At 37.9% G+C, this 21,376-nt stretch overlaps 2 protein-coding genes and 1 long non-coding RNA gene across 3 annotated transcripts; all 3 read left to right on the forward strand.

The window, feature by feature from the left end:
- The first annotated feature begins 322 nt into the window (after positions 1–322).
- On the forward strand, positions 323–3,066 carry LOC149621124 (uncharacterized). The gene is made up of 4 exons (XM_089855899.1): positions 323–725; positions 795–866; positions 2,446–2,577; positions 2,668–3,066. The coding sequence occupies exons 1-4, from the start codon at positions 687–689 to the stop codon at positions 2,854–2,856; spliced, it is 432 nt and encodes a 143-aa protein (XP_089712025.1). The 5' UTR covers positions 323–686; the 3' UTR covers positions 2,857–3,066.
- A 1,469-nt stretch (positions 3,067–4,535) lies between these two features.
- On the forward strand, positions 4,536–20,632 carry LOC149621125 (uncharacterized). The gene is made up of 4 exons (XM_089854708.1): positions 4,536–4,597; positions 4,655–4,743; positions 15,040–15,711; positions 19,652–20,632. The coding sequence occupies exons 1-4, from the start codon at positions 4,536–4,538 to the stop codon at positions 20,080–20,082; spliced, it is 1,254 nt and encodes a 417-aa protein (XP_089710834.1). The 3' UTR covers positions 20,083–20,632.
- LOC149621126 (uncharacterized) lies at positions 5,126–6,203 on the forward strand. The gene is made up of 2 exons (XR_016375342.1): positions 5,126–6,014; positions 6,105–6,203. It is a non-coding gene; the product is annotated as an uncharacterized LOC149621126 (long non-coding RNA).
- Positions 20,633–21,376: the final 744 nt, after the last annotated feature.

Here is a 21,376-nt window from a genome sequence, read left to right on the forward strand (position 1 = left end):
GTTAGGTTTGGTTAGGTTAGGTTAGGTTAGGTTTTGTTAGGTTAGGTTAGGTTAGGTTAGGTTAGGTTTGGTAAGGTTAGGTTAGGTTCGTGAAAATATTGATTAAAATAGTTTCCGCGACTTAAATGTAATTAATTATCATATAATTAACCTCCAAGAAAAGATATTTATTGGAAAAACTGTATTTTGAATGCGCGAGCTAAAGTAAAGTTTTTCCAATGATTTTCGTAAAGGATTCGTTGTTTGTTTTCGATAAAATAGTTCTAGTTTGAAAAGTTACGTCTTTAGAGTCAGACATTTCGGAAATTTTTTTTTTTTTTTTTTTTGTTCCAGGTTTATTTATTTATTTAAGGGCTAGGGCTTAGTAGCCTTACAGCTCCAAAACACGCTTAAAAAGATAATTGATAATAGTACTTCTTTTTTTTTTTTTTTAAATTTCATATTTACAAAATATCACAAGGATTGACAAGATTTATCACTAGTTTGCTTATAATAGGAATTTCTAACACTGAAATTTTAAGAATAATTTTACAAGTTTAAATGAATACGTAGTTTTCTCTTAAAAATATTAATAGAACGAACAGACACTAGCTCATCAGGAAGTGCATTCCATAGGGGAATGACTCGACGGTAAAAAGAAAACTTAAGACAATCTCTTTTAAAGGGTTTGAGGAATAGTGAGAGGAATGAGTTTAATAAGTCTTCAAAGTGTGGCGCTTAAAGAGGTACTTGAAAAATTATCCGTGGTTTGCACAGGAATTTTAAATTTCAAAAAAACTGGACTTTGTTTATAGGAAATGGAGGCGAATGATTGCAACTGTGATCAGTTAAGCAAAGATGATGAAATAAAGCAACTAAAAGCCAAGGTGAGTTTCAAAGCCTATAGCGTTTTGGCCAGTACAGCATGAGCCATCCAATCTAGTATCCCTTTAAAGCGAGTCTCGGCTGTGACTGTGGTTTAGTATAAAAAAACGGCACTAGATGCTCCCATAGTCGAGGGGTGGAGTTGACTTTCCCAATAAGCTTATCAAAGGCTAGGTCTCGCTCCGCCCTTTCATATACGATTTCTGATTGGTTCCTGCCTTTGGCTACATAAAATTGGTGTGTAGAAGGTTAATCAGTGTGTTAGGGGCGCCACAGTAGCTCGCTGATATTTGCTTTAAATTATAAATCGCAATAGAAAAACCTTAAGTAAACCAATGTTTATTAGTCGGTGATTAGAAACACCATAAGCCTATCACACATCCCTCGACCATTTATAGCGTTATTAAAGGGCACCACAAAAGCCTTGTGGGAGCTCTATGCCCACACACACAAATTGCAGCCTTGCTTGTAGTTCTTGCAAAGCTACCGCGCCCCCAAACCATGGATTAACTAACGCTAGGGATTGTTCACTAATTTAGTTTTACATGTAATGCTATCGCCAACTACATGTTCTGAAGCATTCCTTGTGTAACGGAAGAGATTTTACTTTGTCCCTTCTTTCATTCCGTTAACAAGGCGTTCAGTCAATCCTTATAAAAGGAGGACCGTCGTCACAACGCTAAGTGTTAAAATCATATTACCCAGGCTCTTCTTGGTTGTGCCGCTTTTCTGAGATCCGTGATGGGAGACTAACTTTTTAAACCGTAATAAATTCAAACGACATATTGATAATCAAAAACTCTTTGACTTTTATTAACATAATAAAAATAAATTAGAAAAAGAAATGAGTCTGAACCATGCGGTTCAGAAAACTGGAAACGACTACATTCTACCCGGGTGTGAATGAGAATGTTTTATACAACATAAAATCTTTCTTTTAATTAAGAGCAGTATGAAGTCATATCTAAGAGAGCTACCGCTCTCTCAGAATATAATGCCAGAGGGATGCTAACTCCTATCCGAAAAAGGGGGAAGGGTGGCAATCGGAATTAATTGGATATTTGGGGTTAAGGTAGTTACAAGACGGCAGTGGACTGAGCATAAACCAGCGGTTTGAAAATTTGACGCTTCCGTCCACTGTCGTCTGCAACGGTAGGCCTAAACCGTTGCACTTGATTCCCCTCTTCATTCCCTCAATTTATTGAACCAAAACGGATGTAGAAAGCGCCATCTCTCGGCAAAATAAATCGTTTTTTTCCCAATTTAGGCAGTATTTCAATTTTGACGTCATGGACCACGTGATATTTGGTCCAATTTTCTTATATAACTTCCTGTTAAGGATAGTAGTTGCTGCTAGGGGGCGTTTGGAACATGCATGCGTTATCTTTTTGGGGGAGCGAAATATCCCTAGCATTAGTTAATCCATGCCCAAACCTCCGGTGGTGCCCTTGACGAAAAAACCCCTTCTGGTCCCCCCCCCTTTGTTGGCGTCACTGGTTTCTCTGTTTTCTTTCTGGACAATTTAAAAGACATTCTGCATATAAGAAAGTCCTATTTTGTAATGCAGTCTATTTTTTTCAGTGTAATGGTTTAATATCAAACATGAAAGAAGTGAGAATGACAATTTTATTTACGATAAATGAGGAACTGGACGAAATTGAGCGGCTCAATGGGGTCATTAAGGAGTTGGAAAGTGAAATCAAGGATCTGATGGTTTGTAACATTCTTCATTTTCATTGTCGATGTGAAAGAGAATCAGGTTGAAAGTATTAGTTCAATTATTGTTAATTGTTTGTAACGTAGGAGGAAAGTGGAATACACGAAAGAGCCAACATTGAACGCGTGAAATCAGAACCTGTTGAAAATGATTCAGGACTGAATGAACAGGAATTATCTCATCCTGTTCTGATAAATCAACAAACAGAAGAACTAATACAAAGGTATATAAAGCAAAAAACCAATGAGAACTTTTGTCAACGAGGGCGGAGCTAAAACTAGCTCCACCTCTCGACTATGGGAGCATCTAGTGTCATTTGTTTGAACTAAACCATAGTCAAGTCTCGGCTATGGTTAAGTTTAAGCTCATGCATAATTTTTAACTTCAGTGACTTATTGTCGTCCATAAAACTTGATTCGTTAAGCCTTGCCACGAGAATCGTGAATAAAATCAGAAGTATATAATGCTTCGAGAGAGAAGTGGGGTAATTGTAACATGATTCTTCCCAACATATCATTTTATATTTGGAGCAAGGTTACTATTAAACCAAATCACACGCATTAAATAGTTCCCTCATTATTACTCAATTAGTGCTTAAAGGGATAGAATCAATGTTTTCCGACTAGTACAAGATGAGGGCAGTTTTAGGTAAAAAAATGTGCCTAAAATTATGTGTGCTAAAAAAATCGAATAAAACGTTTAAAATTAAGAAAAGTACGTTAGATATTTTGAAATTCAAACTAGCCGCGAAATATCACCCAACTTGTTTTTACCCTCGTGACGTTACTCATGTCCACTGATTCATTGGTTGTTTGGAAATAGGAGAATGAAGGGAGCTCTAGACCGTGTATAGTAGCTTTCCACCTTCACTGGGGAAGCGGCGCATTATTGAGAAGACCCTTGTAAACATAATTCTGATTTTTCATGTTTATTATCCTTTGTTCTCTTAACTCTCGGTTACGTCAAAGAGGGTAGAAAGAGGGGGAGTAGAAGGCTTGGCTGGAGTGTTCTCGCTTTGAAAGTTTACCTCTAAGCTTCCGGTGTGCGCGCGCATCTTTCTCTGCCCTCTTATTGGTTGAAATACGGTGAACCGGATATTAGGAGGAAAATATAACAAATAAATAAAAAAGAAAAGCGAGAACACCCAAAATGCCTTGCCAAAGCCGCTAGCTTCTACTCCCCCTCTTTCTACCCTCTTTGGTTACGTTGTAGAGTAAGGATGATAGAGATTTATCAAAATTGTTACAGGTAATGTCCAAAACACCACATTTTTGCGCTATTTTGGCAAAGGCTTAGCCATGTATAATAATGGTATGGCTTTATTTTAGCCTAATGGCCCTAATCTAGGCTTTAACATATTTTTAAATGTAATTAAACATAGTAAAACTATTACTTTGAACACCAAAAATACAGTGAAACTATTTACCTTCCTTTATAACTTTCAAAGCATCCCCGTATCGAAATGAGTTATATTAATTTGGCGAAAATGCAGAATAGTATGAAAACTCCTTTTAGGAGTAAATCTACTGTACCTCCGAGGGAGACGTGGGTCGCGGGAGTAATTTAGTTTTTCGCTCGGAACAGTGATCGGAGCGGCGCCGAAAACTAATACTTTTAAACATTAATTAAAAATAGTTCAGTTATTAAAACTATCAATATCTATATATTTTTGAAAATGTAATTTTAGGTTCTATCTGATTTGAAAAAACTAAAGCTTTTCATTAGTAGTCAAAAAATTGATTCTATCCCTTAAACTATTTGCCAAGGCGCATGCGCTTGTGGTCATTTTTGTCCCATCCACGTCAAGACAATCAAGGTTTGTGCAGAGTTGATTGTTGAGGATTTAGCAAATACCGAACAGTTATAGACTTCACCCCACGTTGCGATGCCCATCTGAAGTTTGTTGAGCAGGAAAGCAAATGTTCAAAAAGGGGTCCTTCGCCTGGGAAGAATCATGTTACATGATGATGAACTAAAGAGTGTCATCCTTTCTCTATTATCCCCTTCTGATAAAATGTGTTAATCTTTTATTGTTGTTGCTATATCAGTTTTGACGATTTTTTATTTGGATAGTTCGCAAAGTATACCAGCTGAGATTACCAACAACATTTCCCAAAGTCGGCTTAAAGTGGAAGCCACGAACCTCGAGCAATTTGGGATAGGTATGGTGTCACATTATTGTGATTCTGACACACAACCTGATGTAGTTCCAGTTTAATGAAACTATTTGGGTTTCGAAGTGGCTATGTAGGCCCAAATTTTGGGTCTAAATAGTCCCGGTCTATTTAAGCCCAAAATTTGGGCCTAAATAGCCGGTGTCCAAGGTCTTACTATTAAGGCCCAAATTTTGGGCTTAAATAGCCTCTATAATGCAGACAGCTATTTAGGCCCAAAAATGTTAGCCATACAATTTTGGGCGTAAATAGCAACGGCCGCGCGGCGACGACTATTTAGGCCCAAATTTTGTGAAGACAATTTTTGGGCCTAAATAGCAACGGCCGCGCGGCGACGACTATTTAGGCCTAAATTTTGAGCGAAAATAGTATGATGGGTGCAAGCTAGTTATTTAGGCCCAAATTTTGGGCCTAAATAGTCTTCGCCGCGCGGCCGTTGCTATTTAAGCCCAAAAATTGGGTAGATAAAATTTTGGGCCTAAATAGCCAACGTTCTTAAGGCTGATATTTAGGCCCAATTTTTTCTCCGATTATACTTTTTGGGCCTAAATAGTCTTCGCCGCGCGGCCGTTGCTATTTAAGCCCAAAAATTGGGTAGATAAAATTTTGGGCCTAAATAGCCAACGTTCTTAGGGTTGATATTTAGGCCCAATCTTTTCTGCGATTAAACTTTTTGGGCCTAAATAGTCGTCGCCGCGCGGCCGTTGCTATTTTGGCCCAAAATATTAACGCTCTAAAATTAGGTGTCTTATGAGTTGCTTAGATGATGTCCGTCGTTCAAAAATCTTCATCCCATATGCATAAAAATTATTTAAATTTTGCGAAATCGTAGGTGTCGTCGCGATGTCGGGAACAATTAAACGAGTCGTCGCGATGTCGGGAACAATTGAACGAGTCGTCGCGATGTCGGGAACAATTGAACGAGTCGTCGCGATGTCGGGAACAATTAAAAGAGTCGTCGCGATGTCGGGAACAATTAAACGAGTCGTCGCGATGTCGGGAACAATTAAACGAGTCGTCGCGATGTCGGGAACAATTAAAAGAGTCGTCGAGTAGTCGGGAACAATTAAACGAGTCGTCGCGATGTCGGGAACAATTAAACTAGTTGTCGCGATGTCGGGAACAATTAAACTAGTTGTCGCGAACAATTAAACGAGTCGTCGCGATGTCGGGAACAATTAAACGAGTTGCCCCGATGACAATTTTTTCATGTGGACAACGTTTTGGTTTGCTTCGTGTATTTTACCTTAATCACCAAGGTAAGTGCCACAGACCACATTATTTTCTCTACATCTAAACTCAGATAAACTTAAGCAAATAAATGATGACCATTTTTTGAGCATGGGCAGATACTCGCCCAATGACGAATTTTATTACGCATTAGTATTTGGACAACTTCTCGTTAAATATTCATGAAATCGTTCAAGGAAACTAAAATATAAAACAAGTCACGAAAATATTTTCGTAACATTTGCGTGTGGGGTGGCTGTGTGTATGTGGGAACTTCAATAAAATGAACGAACTCATCATGTAGGAAAAATGTGAAGTAATGTCTTTTAAAATTAAGGTTTTTTATTTATTTATTTATAAGTACCACTTTAACTCGAAAAAGAGTTGTCAGATTGGTAGTGCAAAGATTATTTTTGATGGTTTTGGTGGATTTATTTGCAATATTTGAAAGAAAATATTTAAAAACCAACAGTTTGTCTTGAAAAGCCTAATTTAAATAGAATATAACCTCCTTAATTTAAATAGAATATAACCTCCTTAATTTAAATAGAATATAACCTCCTTAATTTAAATAGAATATAACCTCCTTAATTTAAATAGAATATAACCTCCTATTTTAATGCATTTTACTGCGCTTAGAAACACTGGGTGCTTCTAGTTCCTTTGGTTTAAAATGTGAAGTAATGTCTTTTTAAATAGTCATTAGTACCACTTTAACTTGAGAAAGAGATGGCAGATTGCTAGCGCGATATAGACAAGGTATAAGATAAGCGGGCAGTATTGATGAGTATTAACTGAAAAAACATCCAAATTCGAACTCCCGAGCCCATCATAAAATCCCAATTTTGTTTATCGCTGTCCCCGCCCCCCAGGCACTTAGTGAAACCATGTGATTTTTTCCTTTAACATTATGGAAGGGTGCAGTTTCTTGGTCATATCTGTAGAATAAGCAAGTTGATGTGTTACAGTTCTCTCATTTCTCCCCTCCTGTAATAAACCGTATTTTCAAAAAAAAATTTCGAGAGGCACATCACTTATAATTTGAGTTCGTTATACTGCAAAATAATTAAATGAAGATAATGTAAAGTAATTGAATTTAACGCACTCTAAATGGATGTAACGCATTAAGAATGTAACGCATTCTAAATTAATCTAACGCATTCTAAATTAATCTAACGCATTCTAATAGAATTTAACACAATCTGAACGCTAATTCCTAACATTTTAATAAGGACCAGACTTTCAAAACACATCACTCGCGATATCTTAACTGTTTAAACTTGATTTATTTAACCTAATGGGTGTGTCGATAAAGGAAGAGGTGATGTACCCCTCGGTTTTTCTATAGTTCCCACGATAAAATTTGTTTATGGGGTTTAAAACTTTTAGGCTTTCAGATTCTTTTGGGCCCTTTTACACTATTGTGTTAAAGAAAGGTTAATAAATTTCGCGATTGGATATGTTTTAGTTCTTGAATTGCTAGGCAGCTTTCTTTCTGACGCGTACCCCATAAGTCGCGCTTGATCTTGCTTCAAACAATATAAAATCAGTGAAAATGACATTAGAATTAAATCAGCAGTTTTCTGATTGGAATTCTTGCGTAAAAAATCACAACGAATTTTGTGATAAAACTTTTCATCCCCTGTTGTCTAAATCTATTCACACCACTTCCGTCGAGTCGTACAACAAGAGGAAAGATGTCAAGGAGAAGTTATCGGAGAAATTAGTGTACCAAAAAGTGACGATTCCGTGTATTCATTATGGTACGTACCAAACTAAATCAAAGGGACAAAGGGAAACGTCAACCTTTCGGAAACAATGTCCCGCTCACGTAACATATTCCGCGAGCTCTTGTTTGCAAATCTTGTACGTGAAAAACCTAAATCTAAATCACAACCACGAAATTTTGCCGGAACTTTACGCAAAATACCCACCCAACAGAGCCTTGCGGCAAGCCAGTGAAAACGTGTTACAGGATGTGAAGATGATGGTTGAGGTCGGTGGTGACAAAAAGAAAATGATTTTGAAAATTCAAGAAAAGACCAGCAAATACGACATTCCCAAATCTTTGAACAATTTGCAAGCTAAACTAAATCGCGAGAAGAAAAACCCGACCCTAAATAGCGCTCAAAGATTTATCGTGGCTTTGCAAAAATCTCAACTATCGGACCCCAATATGGTAAGTCAAATTTCAGTCATTTATTAGGCATGCAAGAAAATAAACGAAAAAGTGTGGTAAAGCGCGGGGGGATTTTTTTGGGGATTATTAATGAGTGTGAAGCATTATTTTCGAGGAAAATCGATTTTTTTTTGGGTTCAAATGTATTATTGCGTTGTGTTTTTCTGTTTCTACTTGTTGTATCTCAAAACCAATCAAAATGAATCAGCCAATCATGTTTACTTAGATTATCGGTTAAGAAATGAAGGGTCCGCCCGAGTTGAATTCCCATGAAACCCATCAGGCAGATGATATAAATCAACTAGGAATAGCCATGTTGCCATAAATCCCAGATCCAAATTATAGTTTCGTAGCACCTAAAACCCTGTTTTTCAAAAAAAAAAAATAATAATAATAATAATTTCTTAATTAACGTAATGGCTATGGTTCTTTAATTGAAGTTAGCTGCTATAGGAAGAGCTATTATATCTCCCCCTAATTAGTCTCTACTAAGCGTTTGGCAGCGCCTCACCAAATGTCGCTATACGGGAAATTATGACGTTTCATCTGTGGTCCTAGCATAACAGTACCTTCCTTGACGCCTACGCCTAAACGCAATTTAATTCGTCTAGATGAACTTCGGAGCTTCATCAATAATAGTTCCCAAGTCCCAAATATGAAGATTCGGTATTATCCAGTTTTAAAGTTAGTCCAAAAACCCAAATTTGGCGTAGATTGCCTGTAATTACCTCACACTTTGAACATGATATCTCATGGCGATATGCTTTAAGTAGCTGAAAATTATTGTCAACCTTTTCCTTCTAGTGGGTGATTTCAGAATATCCATTCCGATATTTTTCCACAATAAAAAATAGTGAGGTTTGTTATTGTTTCAACATTCTTGCAAGGACCTAGTCACCTATGTATATTTGCGATTCGGTCAAATGATCCCTAAACTAACTGAATCGAATGAACCCGTATAGTATTGTAAATTTCACGCGAAGATAATCTATCTGTTTACCCCACGATTTGAAATTATAATGAAGGTCAAGCGTCGATCCTATTTTTACTTTATGTGGTAAATTTCTGTCGATTGGTTTTAAAGATTCGCCCTTTCAATCTTTTTAGAGTGTCGAAATTCAGATCAATGAAGAATCGAATGAGCTGGATTTGGTTTTTTGGCAGACGGGAAGAATGAAAGAGCAAATGGAATTGTATCCGGAACACTTGCTTTGTGACGCAACATACAACCTAAACAGTTGTAAAATGCCGCTTTACATCATTATGGTTGTGGATGGAAACAACGTTAGTGAAATCGTGGCGTTTTGCTTAGTTAAACTGGAAACTAAAGACTCTGTAACAAAGATGTTCCAAGTTTTTCAAAAGCATAACCCGAAATGGGTTAACGTGAAAACGGTCATGGTCGATAAAGACCTGACAGAGATAAGCGTCATTTCATCGCTTTTTCCGAAAGCAATCATAGAGATTTGCCTATTTCACGTTTTGAAGGCGTTCAAAGCAAAAATACATTCCCTTCGCCTCAATAAAGAATCAGATCAATTAGCTAGAGAGTACGTGCAAAAACTGGCATACGCAAGCTCTGAGCCGATTTTTAAGGAAATTCTCGGAAAAATGTCCAAAGACGAGCATTTCTCTAAATACCCGCAATTTATCACATACGTTAGTGACAACTGGGTTCGTATCAAAGAAATGTGGGTCATGTGTTACAGACGGCAGCATTTCAACTTGGGTGACGATACTAACAATAGATTAGAGTCGTTAAATGAAAAAATCAAACGTATTTGCTCTAAAAACGCTGCGCTCGAAGACTTCTACGAGAACCTAATGATTCACACGCAATATATTCGTCTTTTACACGAACATGATAAATTCGCTGCTCAAACCAAAACTACATTTTATCGTTTCAACATAGAGGACGAAAAATTGAAGGAAGCTGCCGAAGCCATACAAGCGAGTTGCGTGCCAGCCTTAACGAAGCTTATCGTCAAAAATCTCAAGGAAGGAACATCCACAGACACTTTATGCGAAGCAGTAGACAACACGGAACAATTTTTAGTCAAAAGCAAAGGGCACAAAGATGCTCTTTGTACTGGAGAAAGTTGTTCTTGTTCAACATTCAAAAGCAAAGGAGTGCCTTGTTTGCACATATTTAGTGTCAGAAAATTCGAAAACAAGCCGCTTTTTGAAATTCAAATGCTTCCCCCGAGGCTTTTGAAAGAGAGATGGATGAAGGGGCTCTCAACGGGGGCCAGTTCCAAAAGTTTCTCAGTGGTTCAAACGTCCGATAAAAAACCTTCAAGAACTCGCTCTTCTCATGAAAAATTTGCCAATATAAAGCCGTACGTAACCAGACTAGCTGATATTGCGGCCTGTTACAGTAAAGAGAGTTTTGAAGATAAAAAGCGAGATGTCATAAGGTTAACGAAGGCTTGGGCAAGCGGGAAAAAAACTAAAATTATTATCGAAGGCGAAAGTGACGACGAAGCAAACTTGCCTAGTCGCTTAACTAACACCAGAAAAGAACTTAGAGAAGACTTGGTTAAACATGCCGTCAACACCCCGCCGTTGGACAATGTCTCACTTAAGAAACTGAGTCAAGACGATAGTAAAGCTCAAGAAAATCAGTCAGTAACTGCAAATTCTGAAGGAACAAAGAAGCGAGACAAGGAAGAACCTGCGGAATATGCTTACAAACGCTCGGAAGACGACGTGGAACACTCGGAAGACGACGTGGAACACTCGGAAGACGACGTGGAACACTCGGAAGACGAAGTGGAACACTGGGAAGACGAAGTGGAACACTCGGAAGACGACGTGGAACACTCAGAAGACGACGTGGAACACTCGGAAGACGACGACAAATTCAGTGAACCCGATGACGTTGACATGGAAAACGAGATAGGCACAGATAGGACTATTCCGTGGGGGTCTGAAGATGATGAGACGAAAAGGGGTGAATTCAAGATTAATGAACCGGATGAAAGCTCAGTAGAGAAAATAAATTCTGCGCAAAAATTAAATATTGAAGAGAAATCCAAGTACGACATAGCTGCTGTAAAATTGCCCCTTATATTGAAGCCTCGTGGTAGACCAAAAGGAATTTTCAAAACTACTGTTGGATTGGAACGAAAAAAATTTAAACGCCAGACCGATAGAGTCATTTACGAAAGGCAAACTCCAGCGAAAGATCCGAAAAATAGAAAGTCTCTAAATGAGCTTAGTATAAACCCGGATGTCGTCGTTAACAGGTATTGTGAAACGGGAGAGCCTTGGATTTCGAAACCTTTCGAACTGAGCACATATTATTCGGAACAACTTCTAAAGATAGGGGCGTATGTGTCTATTGATACTATAGATGCCGCCCAAGAACTGTTAAAAACCCAGTTTCCACACGTAAATGCCGGCCTAGTAACTCTTCATAGATTTGGAAACATACCATTTATCCCAAACACAGTGGATGATACCGGGTTTTACGTTCAAATTTTGCATTTGCGAAACTTAGACCATTATGTATGTCTTGCTGGAACGTACGAAAAAACTAAAGCAACAATTAGCGTTTACGACTCACAAAATCGGGTTCACCTAACAAAACATTGCATCGATAGAATTATATCATGTTTGAGCGCGCAATTCAAAAACACCAACGTTAAAAGTTTCGAACTGCAATTCGTTGAAGTTACGACCCAAAAAGAAAATGATTGCGGACCGCATTCGGTGGCAAACGCGTTAAACGCTTGTTTAAATGACCCACCCGAATTGGAAGTATATCGAGCCTCAAGTGGCGTTATGAGAAAACACTTGCACCAATGTTTAGAAAATGGAAAGCTTGAAAAATTCCCTACTATGATCGATTTTGAGACATCCCTTAGACAGGAAGTATTGTTCAAAGGCAAATATAAAATTGTATTCTGCGTGTGTCGGAAACCGTGGGGGAGAGACACACTATATCAATGTGATAGGTGTCACGAATGGTACCATTCGAAATGCCTGTCTTCGATACCCATTGCTGCAAAAAAGGGAGATACAAAAGAATGGTTTTGCGAATTTGTATGCCAAGTTAAACCGAAGGAACTAGAAGCACCCAGTGTTTCTAAGCGCAGTAAAATGCATTAAAATAGGAGGTTATATTCTATTTAAATTAAGGAGGTTATATTCTATTTAAATTAAGGAGGTTATATTCTATTTAAATTAAGGAGGTTATATTCTATTTAAATTAAGGAGGTTATATTCTATTTAAATTAGGCTTTTCAAGACAAACTGTTGGTTTTTAAATATTTTCTTTCAAATATTGCAAATAAATCCACCAAAACCATCAAAAATAATCTTTGCACTACCAATCTGACAACTCTTTTTCGAGTTAAAGTGGTACTTATAAATAAATAAATAAAAAACCTTAATTTTAAAAGACATTACTTCACATTTTTCCTACATGATGAGTTCGTTCATTTTATTGAAGTTCCCACATACACACAGCCACCCCACACGCAAATGTTACGAAAATATTTTCGTGACTTGTTTTATATTTTAGTTTCCTTGAACGATTTCATGAATATTTAACGAGAAGTTGTCCAAATACTAATGCGTAATAAAATTCGTCATTGGGCGAGTATCTGCCCATGCTCAAAAAATGGTCATCATTTATTTGCTTAAGTTTATCTGAGTTTAGATGTAGAGAAAATAATGTGGTCTGTGGCACTTACCTTGGTGATTAAGGTAAAATACACGAAACAAACCAAAACGTTGTCCACATGAAAAAATTGTCATCGGGGCAACTCGTTTAATTGTTCCCGACATCGCGACGACTCGTTTAATTGTTCGCGACAACTAGTTTAATTGTTCCCGACATCGCGACAACTAGTTTAATTGTTCCCGACATCGCGACGACTCGTTTAATTGTTCCCGACTACTCGACGACTCTTTTAATTGTTCCCAACATCGCGACGACTCGTTTAATTGTTCCCGACATCGCGACGACTCGTTTAATTGTTCCCGACATCGCGACGACTCGTTTAATTGTTCCCGACATCGCGACGACTCTTTTAATTGTTCCCGACATCGCGACGACTCGTTCAATTGTTCCCGACATCGCGACGACTCGTTCAATTGTTCCCGACATCGCGACGACTCGTTTAATTGTTCCCGACATCGCGACGACACCTACGATTTCGCAAAATTTAAATAATTTTTATGCATATGGGATGAAGATTTTTGAACGACGGACATCATCTAAGCAACTCATAAGACACCTAATTTTAGAGCGTTAATATTTTGGGCCAAAATAGCAACGGCCGCGCGGCGACGACTATTTAGGCCCAAAAAGTTTAATCGCAGAAAAGATTGGGCCTAAATATCAACCCTAAGAACGTTGGCTATTTAGGCCCAAAATTTTATCTACCCAATTTTTGGGCTTAAATAGCAACGGCCGCGCGGCGAAGACTATTTAGGCCCAAAAAGTATAATCGGAGAAAAAATTGGGCCTAAATATCAGCCTTAAGAACGTTGGCTATTTAGGCCCAAAATTTTATCTACCCAATTTTTGGGCTTAAATAGCAACGGCCGCGCGGCGAAGACTATTTAGGCCCAAAATTTGGGCCTAAATAACTAGCTTGCACTCATCATACTATTTTCGCTCAAAATTTAGGCCTAAATAGTCGTCGCCGCGCGGCCGTTGCTATTTAGGCCCAAAAATTGTCTTCACAAAATTTGGGCCTAAATAGTCGTCGCCGCGCGGCCGTTGCTATTTACGCCCAAAATTGTATGGCTAACATTTTTGGGCCTAAATAGCTGTCTGCATTATAGAGGCTATTTAAGCCCAAAATTTGGGCCTTAATAGTAATACCTTGGACACCGGCTATTTAGGCCCAAATTTTGGGCTTAAGCTGTTCATTGTTCCTAGTAAGCTATTTTAGCCCAATTTTTGGGCCTATGTAGTTCAATACCTCAGATGTACTAATTAGGCCCAAAATTTGGGCCTAAATAGACTTCGGCTAATTAGGCCCAAATTTTGGGCGAAAATAGTACTGATAAAGTAATAGGCTATTTAGGCCCAAAATTTGGGCTTAAATAGCTCACCAAACCATATACACTATTTAAGCCCAAAATTTGGGCCTAAATAGTGTCGCCGGCTATTTAAGCCCAAAAATTGGGCCTAAATAGAAGCAGCCATTTGGTTTATTTTTTCGTTTTGATCATTAAGGTTGTAACCGATTTGCTTAAAAAGCTGAGGTTTACAGAGTAAGAAATAATGAGACAAAATTAGGTGGCAAAATTCTATCTCGTTTATTATACCAGATCCTGGTTAGGTTAGTGTTATACATCAAAAAGATTATTTATGGGGTTAGTTAAATTTAGTAATAATTTATGATAATGCTATTTACAATGTGATACTTAAATTGGGAAGCGCCAGTAGGGAATGTCCGTACTAAAATAACATAACACTTACAGTGATAAGTAGAGCCATGTGAACTGTGTCTTTTGGTCTTGAAAACGGTACGCGACTAGTGTGAGAGCGCGGGAATTCACTATAATACAATAAACCGTTAGAGGGTGGGAAGGGGCGACCGTCTATTACTGCCGGCGACAGATCTTAGCCACTCGGGTGTTGAAGAGGAATCCCACTGACTAACTTACTAACCAAAGTAGCACGGACTAACTAACCACCTACTACTAACTCAGCTCCTGAGGCTGTTCAGGCTATATATACTTTCCCTTATCTCTAGTTCAGCCTATCTAGACCAGGGGGCGCGCAAGTAGTGCAATAGAGCTCCCTCTGGCTAGAGACTCCATCTTATTGGGGTGGATATAGGCCTAGGGTTAAGTTCATATAATTTGGTGCCTGAATGGGTAAGTCTATGTTATTATGTTGTGTTGTGAAGGCCCAAATGTAGCGTGTCCGCTACAAGGTTCCTTGGTAAAAGCCGAAGGTGCTTGCAATATCGAAGGAATTCTGACTGAAGAAGACATTAAGGAAGAATCACCTGAATGTGATGCGGAGATTGGCAAAGGAAACACGTCCCAAACTAAAACTACCTCAAAAAATGCGCGAATTATGAAACTATGTATTCCTAAACTCAAATGCCGTGACGGTGTTCCTTTACTTAACCTTGAAGGCGAAGCGCAGTTCGAAATGTCTCCTGTCCCAACGACAGATTCGCCTCCCGAGAACAATCTTAGCGTTAACGATTCTTATCCCAAATCACGAATTTCTTCGACCAAGAGAGGAAATGAGAGAATAGCAACTCGATCCAAGAAATTGTGCCTTGAAAAACATGGGGAATTGTCGTCGCTTGACGCAAATAAGGAAAGCAATTCTCAGGAAGAAGCCCTTGAGGAGAATCTTGATGATAACCAGTCCAAAATCACCTCGACCGATTCAAAGAAAACTGATAATAGACAAAATGAAACTATGAAACTGTGCTTGCCAAGCGATTTACCAAAAGAACCGATTGAAGTTGAAGATAATACTTCAGTGTCCGGCTCTGATACATCCGAAAGTAGCTCGTCAAGTAGTTCCGAAAGTAATACAACTTCTGCCAGTTCGGAAATTGGTAAGTCATTTTACGCTTAAGGTCAGCAATGATTTTCGGGACTGGAACATAAGACTCAAAAATCGTCAAAATTGACCCACTTACAGTAGAATTTAGAAACCTCACCAAAAACAGAGGATGTTTCGAAATTTTCTAGTGGTAGTTCCCCTAACAGGTTTTTAACCCCGTCCTTTCTAACCCTCATTACTTTCTGTCGTCCCTGGATTTTTCAACCTCATCCTCAATGTTAAATCTTAAGTTTCTAAAAATTTTGTCTCATTTAAATTAATACGTTTTTAACTTTAAATTTAAACGGAAAATTGTCCCTGCTAATAATATTAAGCTCAAAACTTGATTGCCTAAATTCAGCGGTTGAGCCTGAGCTCCGTGGCCACCGGACCAGAAAAAATTCCCTTTTAAAAATACAGGTACCCGGCCGTCCTTGGTGTCTTAAGGAGCCCAAGCAAACGTTGCTCAGATTGATAAGACCTTAGTGCTTTACTCCCAATGGTCTTTGAAACAGTGAATAATTTCATCTAAAGAATATTTAAGAGAACTTACTCCGTCTTTATAGCAGTCCTCGAATATTTGCAAGTGGTTAATCGGTTCTTGAGAATAATTGTCCTTCGCGTGCTAGGAGGTTCTATACGAGGCGTTTCGAATATAGAGTGTAGCTCACCTATGGCCCAAGATGCATACTTTGTGTGTGAAGCCTTATCTCTTTTGGTCTTACTGATAATGAAATATGAAACGATCTATTATTGAAAATGTAATGGACACAATTTGAATGCATTGAAAATTACTTAATGTATGGGGAAACAAGGATTTTAAAGAGAAAATGGTGTTAATGTAAAGAGCCTTGCGATTTGAGTAGAGCCTTTCGGCAAAATAAGGTTATAGTCGTTGCAAACTATCCAAGACGATTTCATGTGACTCAATTGTTGCAATAAGTAAATCACGATTTTGTCACATACACCGCTTATGCTGAGTGTCTACCTTCCTCGGAGAAGTGGCCATCATATCCTAAAATTATGATGATATCCGACTTATCGAAAATTTTCCACTTTCTCCACCATCATATTCTGCTCAAAAGGGTAACGCCAGTCCAAGTGCTTAATTTGGTGTTACGTGTTAACGAATTGCAATTACTTGCATTTAAACTCGATCACCTAGAAACAAAATAGAAGAGAGGACATTATAACGCCTTTCAATAACGGCAGTCATATCATTTTCCCTTCCAATTTATTTTATAAGCATATTTATATTGCAATAGACTAAAACCTTAAAATTTTCTTAATAATTAACAACCATTAGTTTCCACTTTCTGATGGGTAAAATCTTCGGAGATAGTCATATCGATTCGGAGCGGTATTAATTTTGTTTTCCGAACCTTGTTTTCTTTAACTTGGTGTAATTTTAGTACTCGGCATGACCGGTTTTAGCAAGTGCTATTGAACAGTTTGATTCAAAGTGTGACAAATTTCAAATTGCTTGCTTTCTGAAGTAAAATTCGAGAAGCAGCGTTCAACTCTTTGCAAATATTCTCCTGAATATAACAGTGATCTTGAACGTCACATTAAAAATGGCACTGAAGAAAAACGCTTCAAACTTGATCAGTGTGACTATACTAGCTCTGAGAACAGTTCTTTGAAAGGGGGAAAGCTTTCATTCCCCCTCCCTGATCGAACCCGGTGACATCACTGCAAATATATTCAGTCAGATTTGTGCACCTCCTAGGTTCACATGGGTTATCATTCAAACAAATAATATAGAATGTGTTTTATAAGTATATTTTATTACCCTACAATTCTTTTTTCAAGTTTCCACAATCTCAAAGCATATATTGGGTTAGGTAAGGTCAAGTGTTTGGAGACCGCTGTTTCGACTCGGACATGGATTATTTCTGTTTCCAAACTCGTTTTCTTTGATAATACATTCAATTTGTGATCGGTGTGATTATGCTAGTACCCGTAAGAGTACTTTAATCGCACATCAAGGCATTCGTAGCTGTGAAAAACCCTTCAAACGTGATCAGTGTGAGTTTCCAGCACATTGAAGAATAATTTGATCAAACATCGACGCATTCATAGTGGCGAAAGACGATTCAAATGTTGTCAGTGTGATTATGTCTGCACTCAAAAGAATATTTTGATCAGACATCAACGTAACAATCACAATATATATAATATTGAATATAACCCTTTATTTAACTATAATTAACATTATTTGATATAACAAATGGTATATAAGTAATTATATCTTCGCTATTAAAGAATAAAACTTTTACCATAATAATTGATTAATATGTTTTTGCTTTGAATCTTAATTTGCTTGTTTATTAACTTTATCGTTGTCATCACTTCTTGTGCTAGTTGGTTTCAGCAGAAACAGGAAAGACTGCAAAATTGTCGCTAACTTTACCCTTGACTTCATACTTGTGTTTTTTCACTACTTGTAGCAGAAGTTTATGACTTCTTATCCTGGGAAGTATTGGACTCTAACCATATCCGGAACCATCTCTGTTAGCCAACTTCTTATTTGGTCCGATCACCGCGCCACCTACGGCGCTTCTCTCATTTTGAGCTGGCAGGCTGATTTGCGTGCCAGCAGCGGGCAAGAAACGAAACTTTAAGGTGTGTCCTGTGGTTTGAGGTAACGAATCAGAAACGGTGACAAGAACAGCTGTTAATAGAGTTTGCTAGAAATTCCGGTCAAACTAGTGTGGGGTCCTAGGCCCACGGATTGTAATGGATTTTCATAGAGTTCTAGCCAGACGGCTTTTCAACGATTGGCGCTGAAGAAGTTTTGAACACGCCCCAAAGTTTGAGAGCCACAGCCTCGCGGCGTGGGATTTTTTCAGTAGACTAGATCGTTTTCCTAGTGGGGAAGAAACTTTCGACCCTCTTTTACGAATGCCATAGGCAATTTTGACTGGCAGGGATGGATACTATATAAAGCCTTAGTGTCCAATACTTCCCAGGATAAGAAGTCATTAACTTTTGCTTGTAGGTGTTATCATGCACCTACGGAGATTTAATGGCAAAATATGACTTCATATTGTCAGTTTTACCCAAATTTCTAACGTGGGATCAAGTTTGAAATTTGAATCATATATATATATATATATATATATAAGTTGTTTGTTACTTCTTTATGACATACACAGTCACGATTAGTTAATTTCCAAATTCGACCAAGCTGCGGGGTTGATATCAGTGATACCATAAGAAAATAATATATAGCTCCCTATAAGTATGAAACGTAGTACATTTTCATACTACAGCATTTGCTTCCAAATTTCTCGCTTACGCTTTTACGCCCCGTGGGAGAAGTTACGGTACTACGAGTAAGGTGTCCGCGAAAGGCACGATGGGCCGGGGAAATATCGCCGCGCCCGTAGAGACACACGATACTCCTTACCTCGTACCCGTGTGGGCGCTAACCTCGTTCGTCAAAATCTCGCGCCATCTATTAATTTATTATGATAATTTTGACATGTACTTAATCAGTTATAATTATCATAATAATAACGTCTAGACCTTTAACTATTTAATTACAATATAAAATTTGAAAATTTTCTAAACAAATATTTCATCTTTTTTAACGCCAAAAACTCTTAATAGGTGGCATTAGAAACTTTTTACAAATTTCAATGGAAGAAAATGCTGTTTACATGGCTTAAATGGAGAGTTTCATACTTATAGGGAGCTATATATTATTTTCTTATGGTGATACCAGGATTTAAAAAATCTTCCACGTTCCCATGTTATCCCAAAGCGTAAGGTCAAACCTTTGGAAACCGCTGTTTCGACTCGGACATCGTTTATTGTTTCTGAACTTGTTTCGTTTGCCTTTGTGTCTTTTTAAGCCTAAGCATAATCAATTGCCTTTGAACAGTGAGATGTTTGTGACGGGAGTTGTATGATATCATATGAAGGTTTAATTTATTTCCTTTCTGTAGGAAAATCCGAGAAAAAATGTTCAACTCGATACAAATGTTCACCTGAATATGAAAGAGATCTTGAACTTGACATTCGAAAGGATACCAAGGAAAAACGCTTCAAATTAGATCAGTGTGACTATGGTAGCAAGAACAAGAGTAATTTGATCACACATCAACGCATTCACACTGGAGAAAAACCCTTCAAATGTGATCAGTGTGACTATGCTAGTATGCGGATGGTTTATTTAATCACACATCAACGCATTCACACTGGAGAAAAACCCTTCAAATGTGATCAGTGTGACTATGTAAGTACGCGGAAGAAAGATTTGAACAAACATCAACGCATTCACAGTGGTGGCAAACCCTTCAAATGTGATCAGTGTGACTACGCAAGTGCGCGGAAGAGAAATTTGACCAGACATCAACATATTCACAATTGTAAATAACCCTTCAAATGTGATCGGTGTGACTATAAAGGTACACAGAAGCATAATTTGATCAAACATCAACGCATTCATAGCGTTGAAAAAACTCTTCATATGTGATCAGTGTGATTATGGCAGCACGCAGAAGATTAGTTTGATCAGACATCGACGTTATAATCACATGGACTAATAAAATAGATTGTAGTTAAGCATACTCATCAATTTAAAACTTGGAAAGAACCATTTCAAAACGTGTTAATTGCGCAACGTGTTTTCATTTTCGTTTCACACATTACCGTTCTTGACAACTGTAGTAGACGCTCAGTAACAAAATATTTTCGTTCATAGCAAAATTATAAAATACTAAAAAACCAATCGTGACGGAATAGTCACAGGGCAGCCTACACGGTTTTACAAAATTGTGGAATGTATCAAGCCTAACGTCTTAACGGAAAACTGGTAGTTATACGATGTTTGTGTTAGTTATTTATAAAACCTTCACGACAATATTTAATGTAACCTTTTTTGAAAACTATAATTAACAATATTTGAAATGATAAATGGTGTATCAGTAATTATATCTTCGCTATTAAAGAATGATATTTTTACCATAATAATTGATTAATCATAATTTGCTTCTTTCCTTACTTTAACTTCTTCATCAGCTCTGGTAGTAGATGGTTTCAAAAGAAACAAGAAAGACAGGAAAATTGTCGCTAACCCTAATAGCGATTTCCACTGACTGCTCCAAAGAGTGCTCTCAGTGTCAGGATGACGTAACTGCCCTCAGCGAGTTTTGGAGAGAATAGTTTCGTCAGTGGAACACGATCGAGAGGTCAGAGGGCGCTCTGAATAATCAAAATTGGCGCCGGAGACGAAATTGCAATAAAGTGTGTATATCTTGACGCAAATGGGCCGAAACCAATTAATAGAATTAACATTTCAATTAATTTTCAAAAAATCTATTTTGAATAATGATCGACAACGTCTCTGATATAATTATTGGTTTTAGGAAGAGGCGTAATATCTTTAAAGTAATGATAAAACCTCGTATTCTTCATCTTCAGAACTTTAAGAAGATGATTCCAGAAATAAATAAGCATAAGCGAGAGCCTGTCTTCTATGAGATACCCCATGGTCCGCCATTTTAATTTTATTACGTCATACTCGAGCACCGTCGCTCCGTCGAATTTTTCAGAGCACGAAAGAGCAATTCTCGGGCAGTTTTTGGGGTCAGTGGAAAACGCGATTCTGGGCGAGTGTTGCACTCGTGTTCCCAGTGGCGGACGAAAACGCGCCGAGAGTGCACTTAGAG

The sequence above is a fragment of the Phalangium opilio genome, unplaced genomic scaffold, assembly GCF_054372755.1.
Source record: "Phalangium opilio isolate 3A_F unplaced genomic scaffold, DU_Popi_V2 ptg000209l_1, whole genome shotgun sequence".
Classification (NCBI taxonomy): Eukaryota; Metazoa; Arthropoda; class Arachnida; order Opiliones; family Phalangiidae; genus Phalangium; species Phalangium opilio.

What these genes read in the sequence shown, in the direction of transcription:
- LOC149621124 (XM_089855899.1), top strand. Translation starts at nt 687, where the DNA reads ATGAGTTTAATAAGTCTTCAAAGTGTGGCGCTTAAAGAG. An exon ending in AAAGTGTGGCGCTTAAAGAG is followed by an intron (nt 726 to 794) that starts GTACTTGAAAAA and finishes CTTTGTTTATAG; the next exon opens with GAAATGGAGGCGAATGATTG. An exon ending in GTGAAATCAAGGATCTGATG is followed by an intron (nt 2,578 to 2,667) that starts GTTTGTAACATT and finishes TTTGTAACGTAG; the next exon opens with GAGGAAAGTGGAATACACGA.
- LOC149621125 (XM_089854708.1), top strand. Translation starts at nt 4,536, where the DNA reads ATGTTACATGATGATGAACTAAAGAGTGTCATCCTTTCTCTATTATCC. An exon ending in CCTCGAGCAATTTGGGATAG is followed by an intron (nt 4,744 to 15,039) that starts GTATGGTGTCAC and finishes TGTGTTGTGAAG; the next exon opens with GCCCAAATGTAGCGTGTCCG. An exon ending in TTCTGCCAGTTCGGAAATTG is followed by an intron (nt 15,712 to 19,651) that starts GTAAGTCATTTT and finishes TCCTTTCTGTAG; the next exon opens with GAAAATCCGAGAAAAAATGT.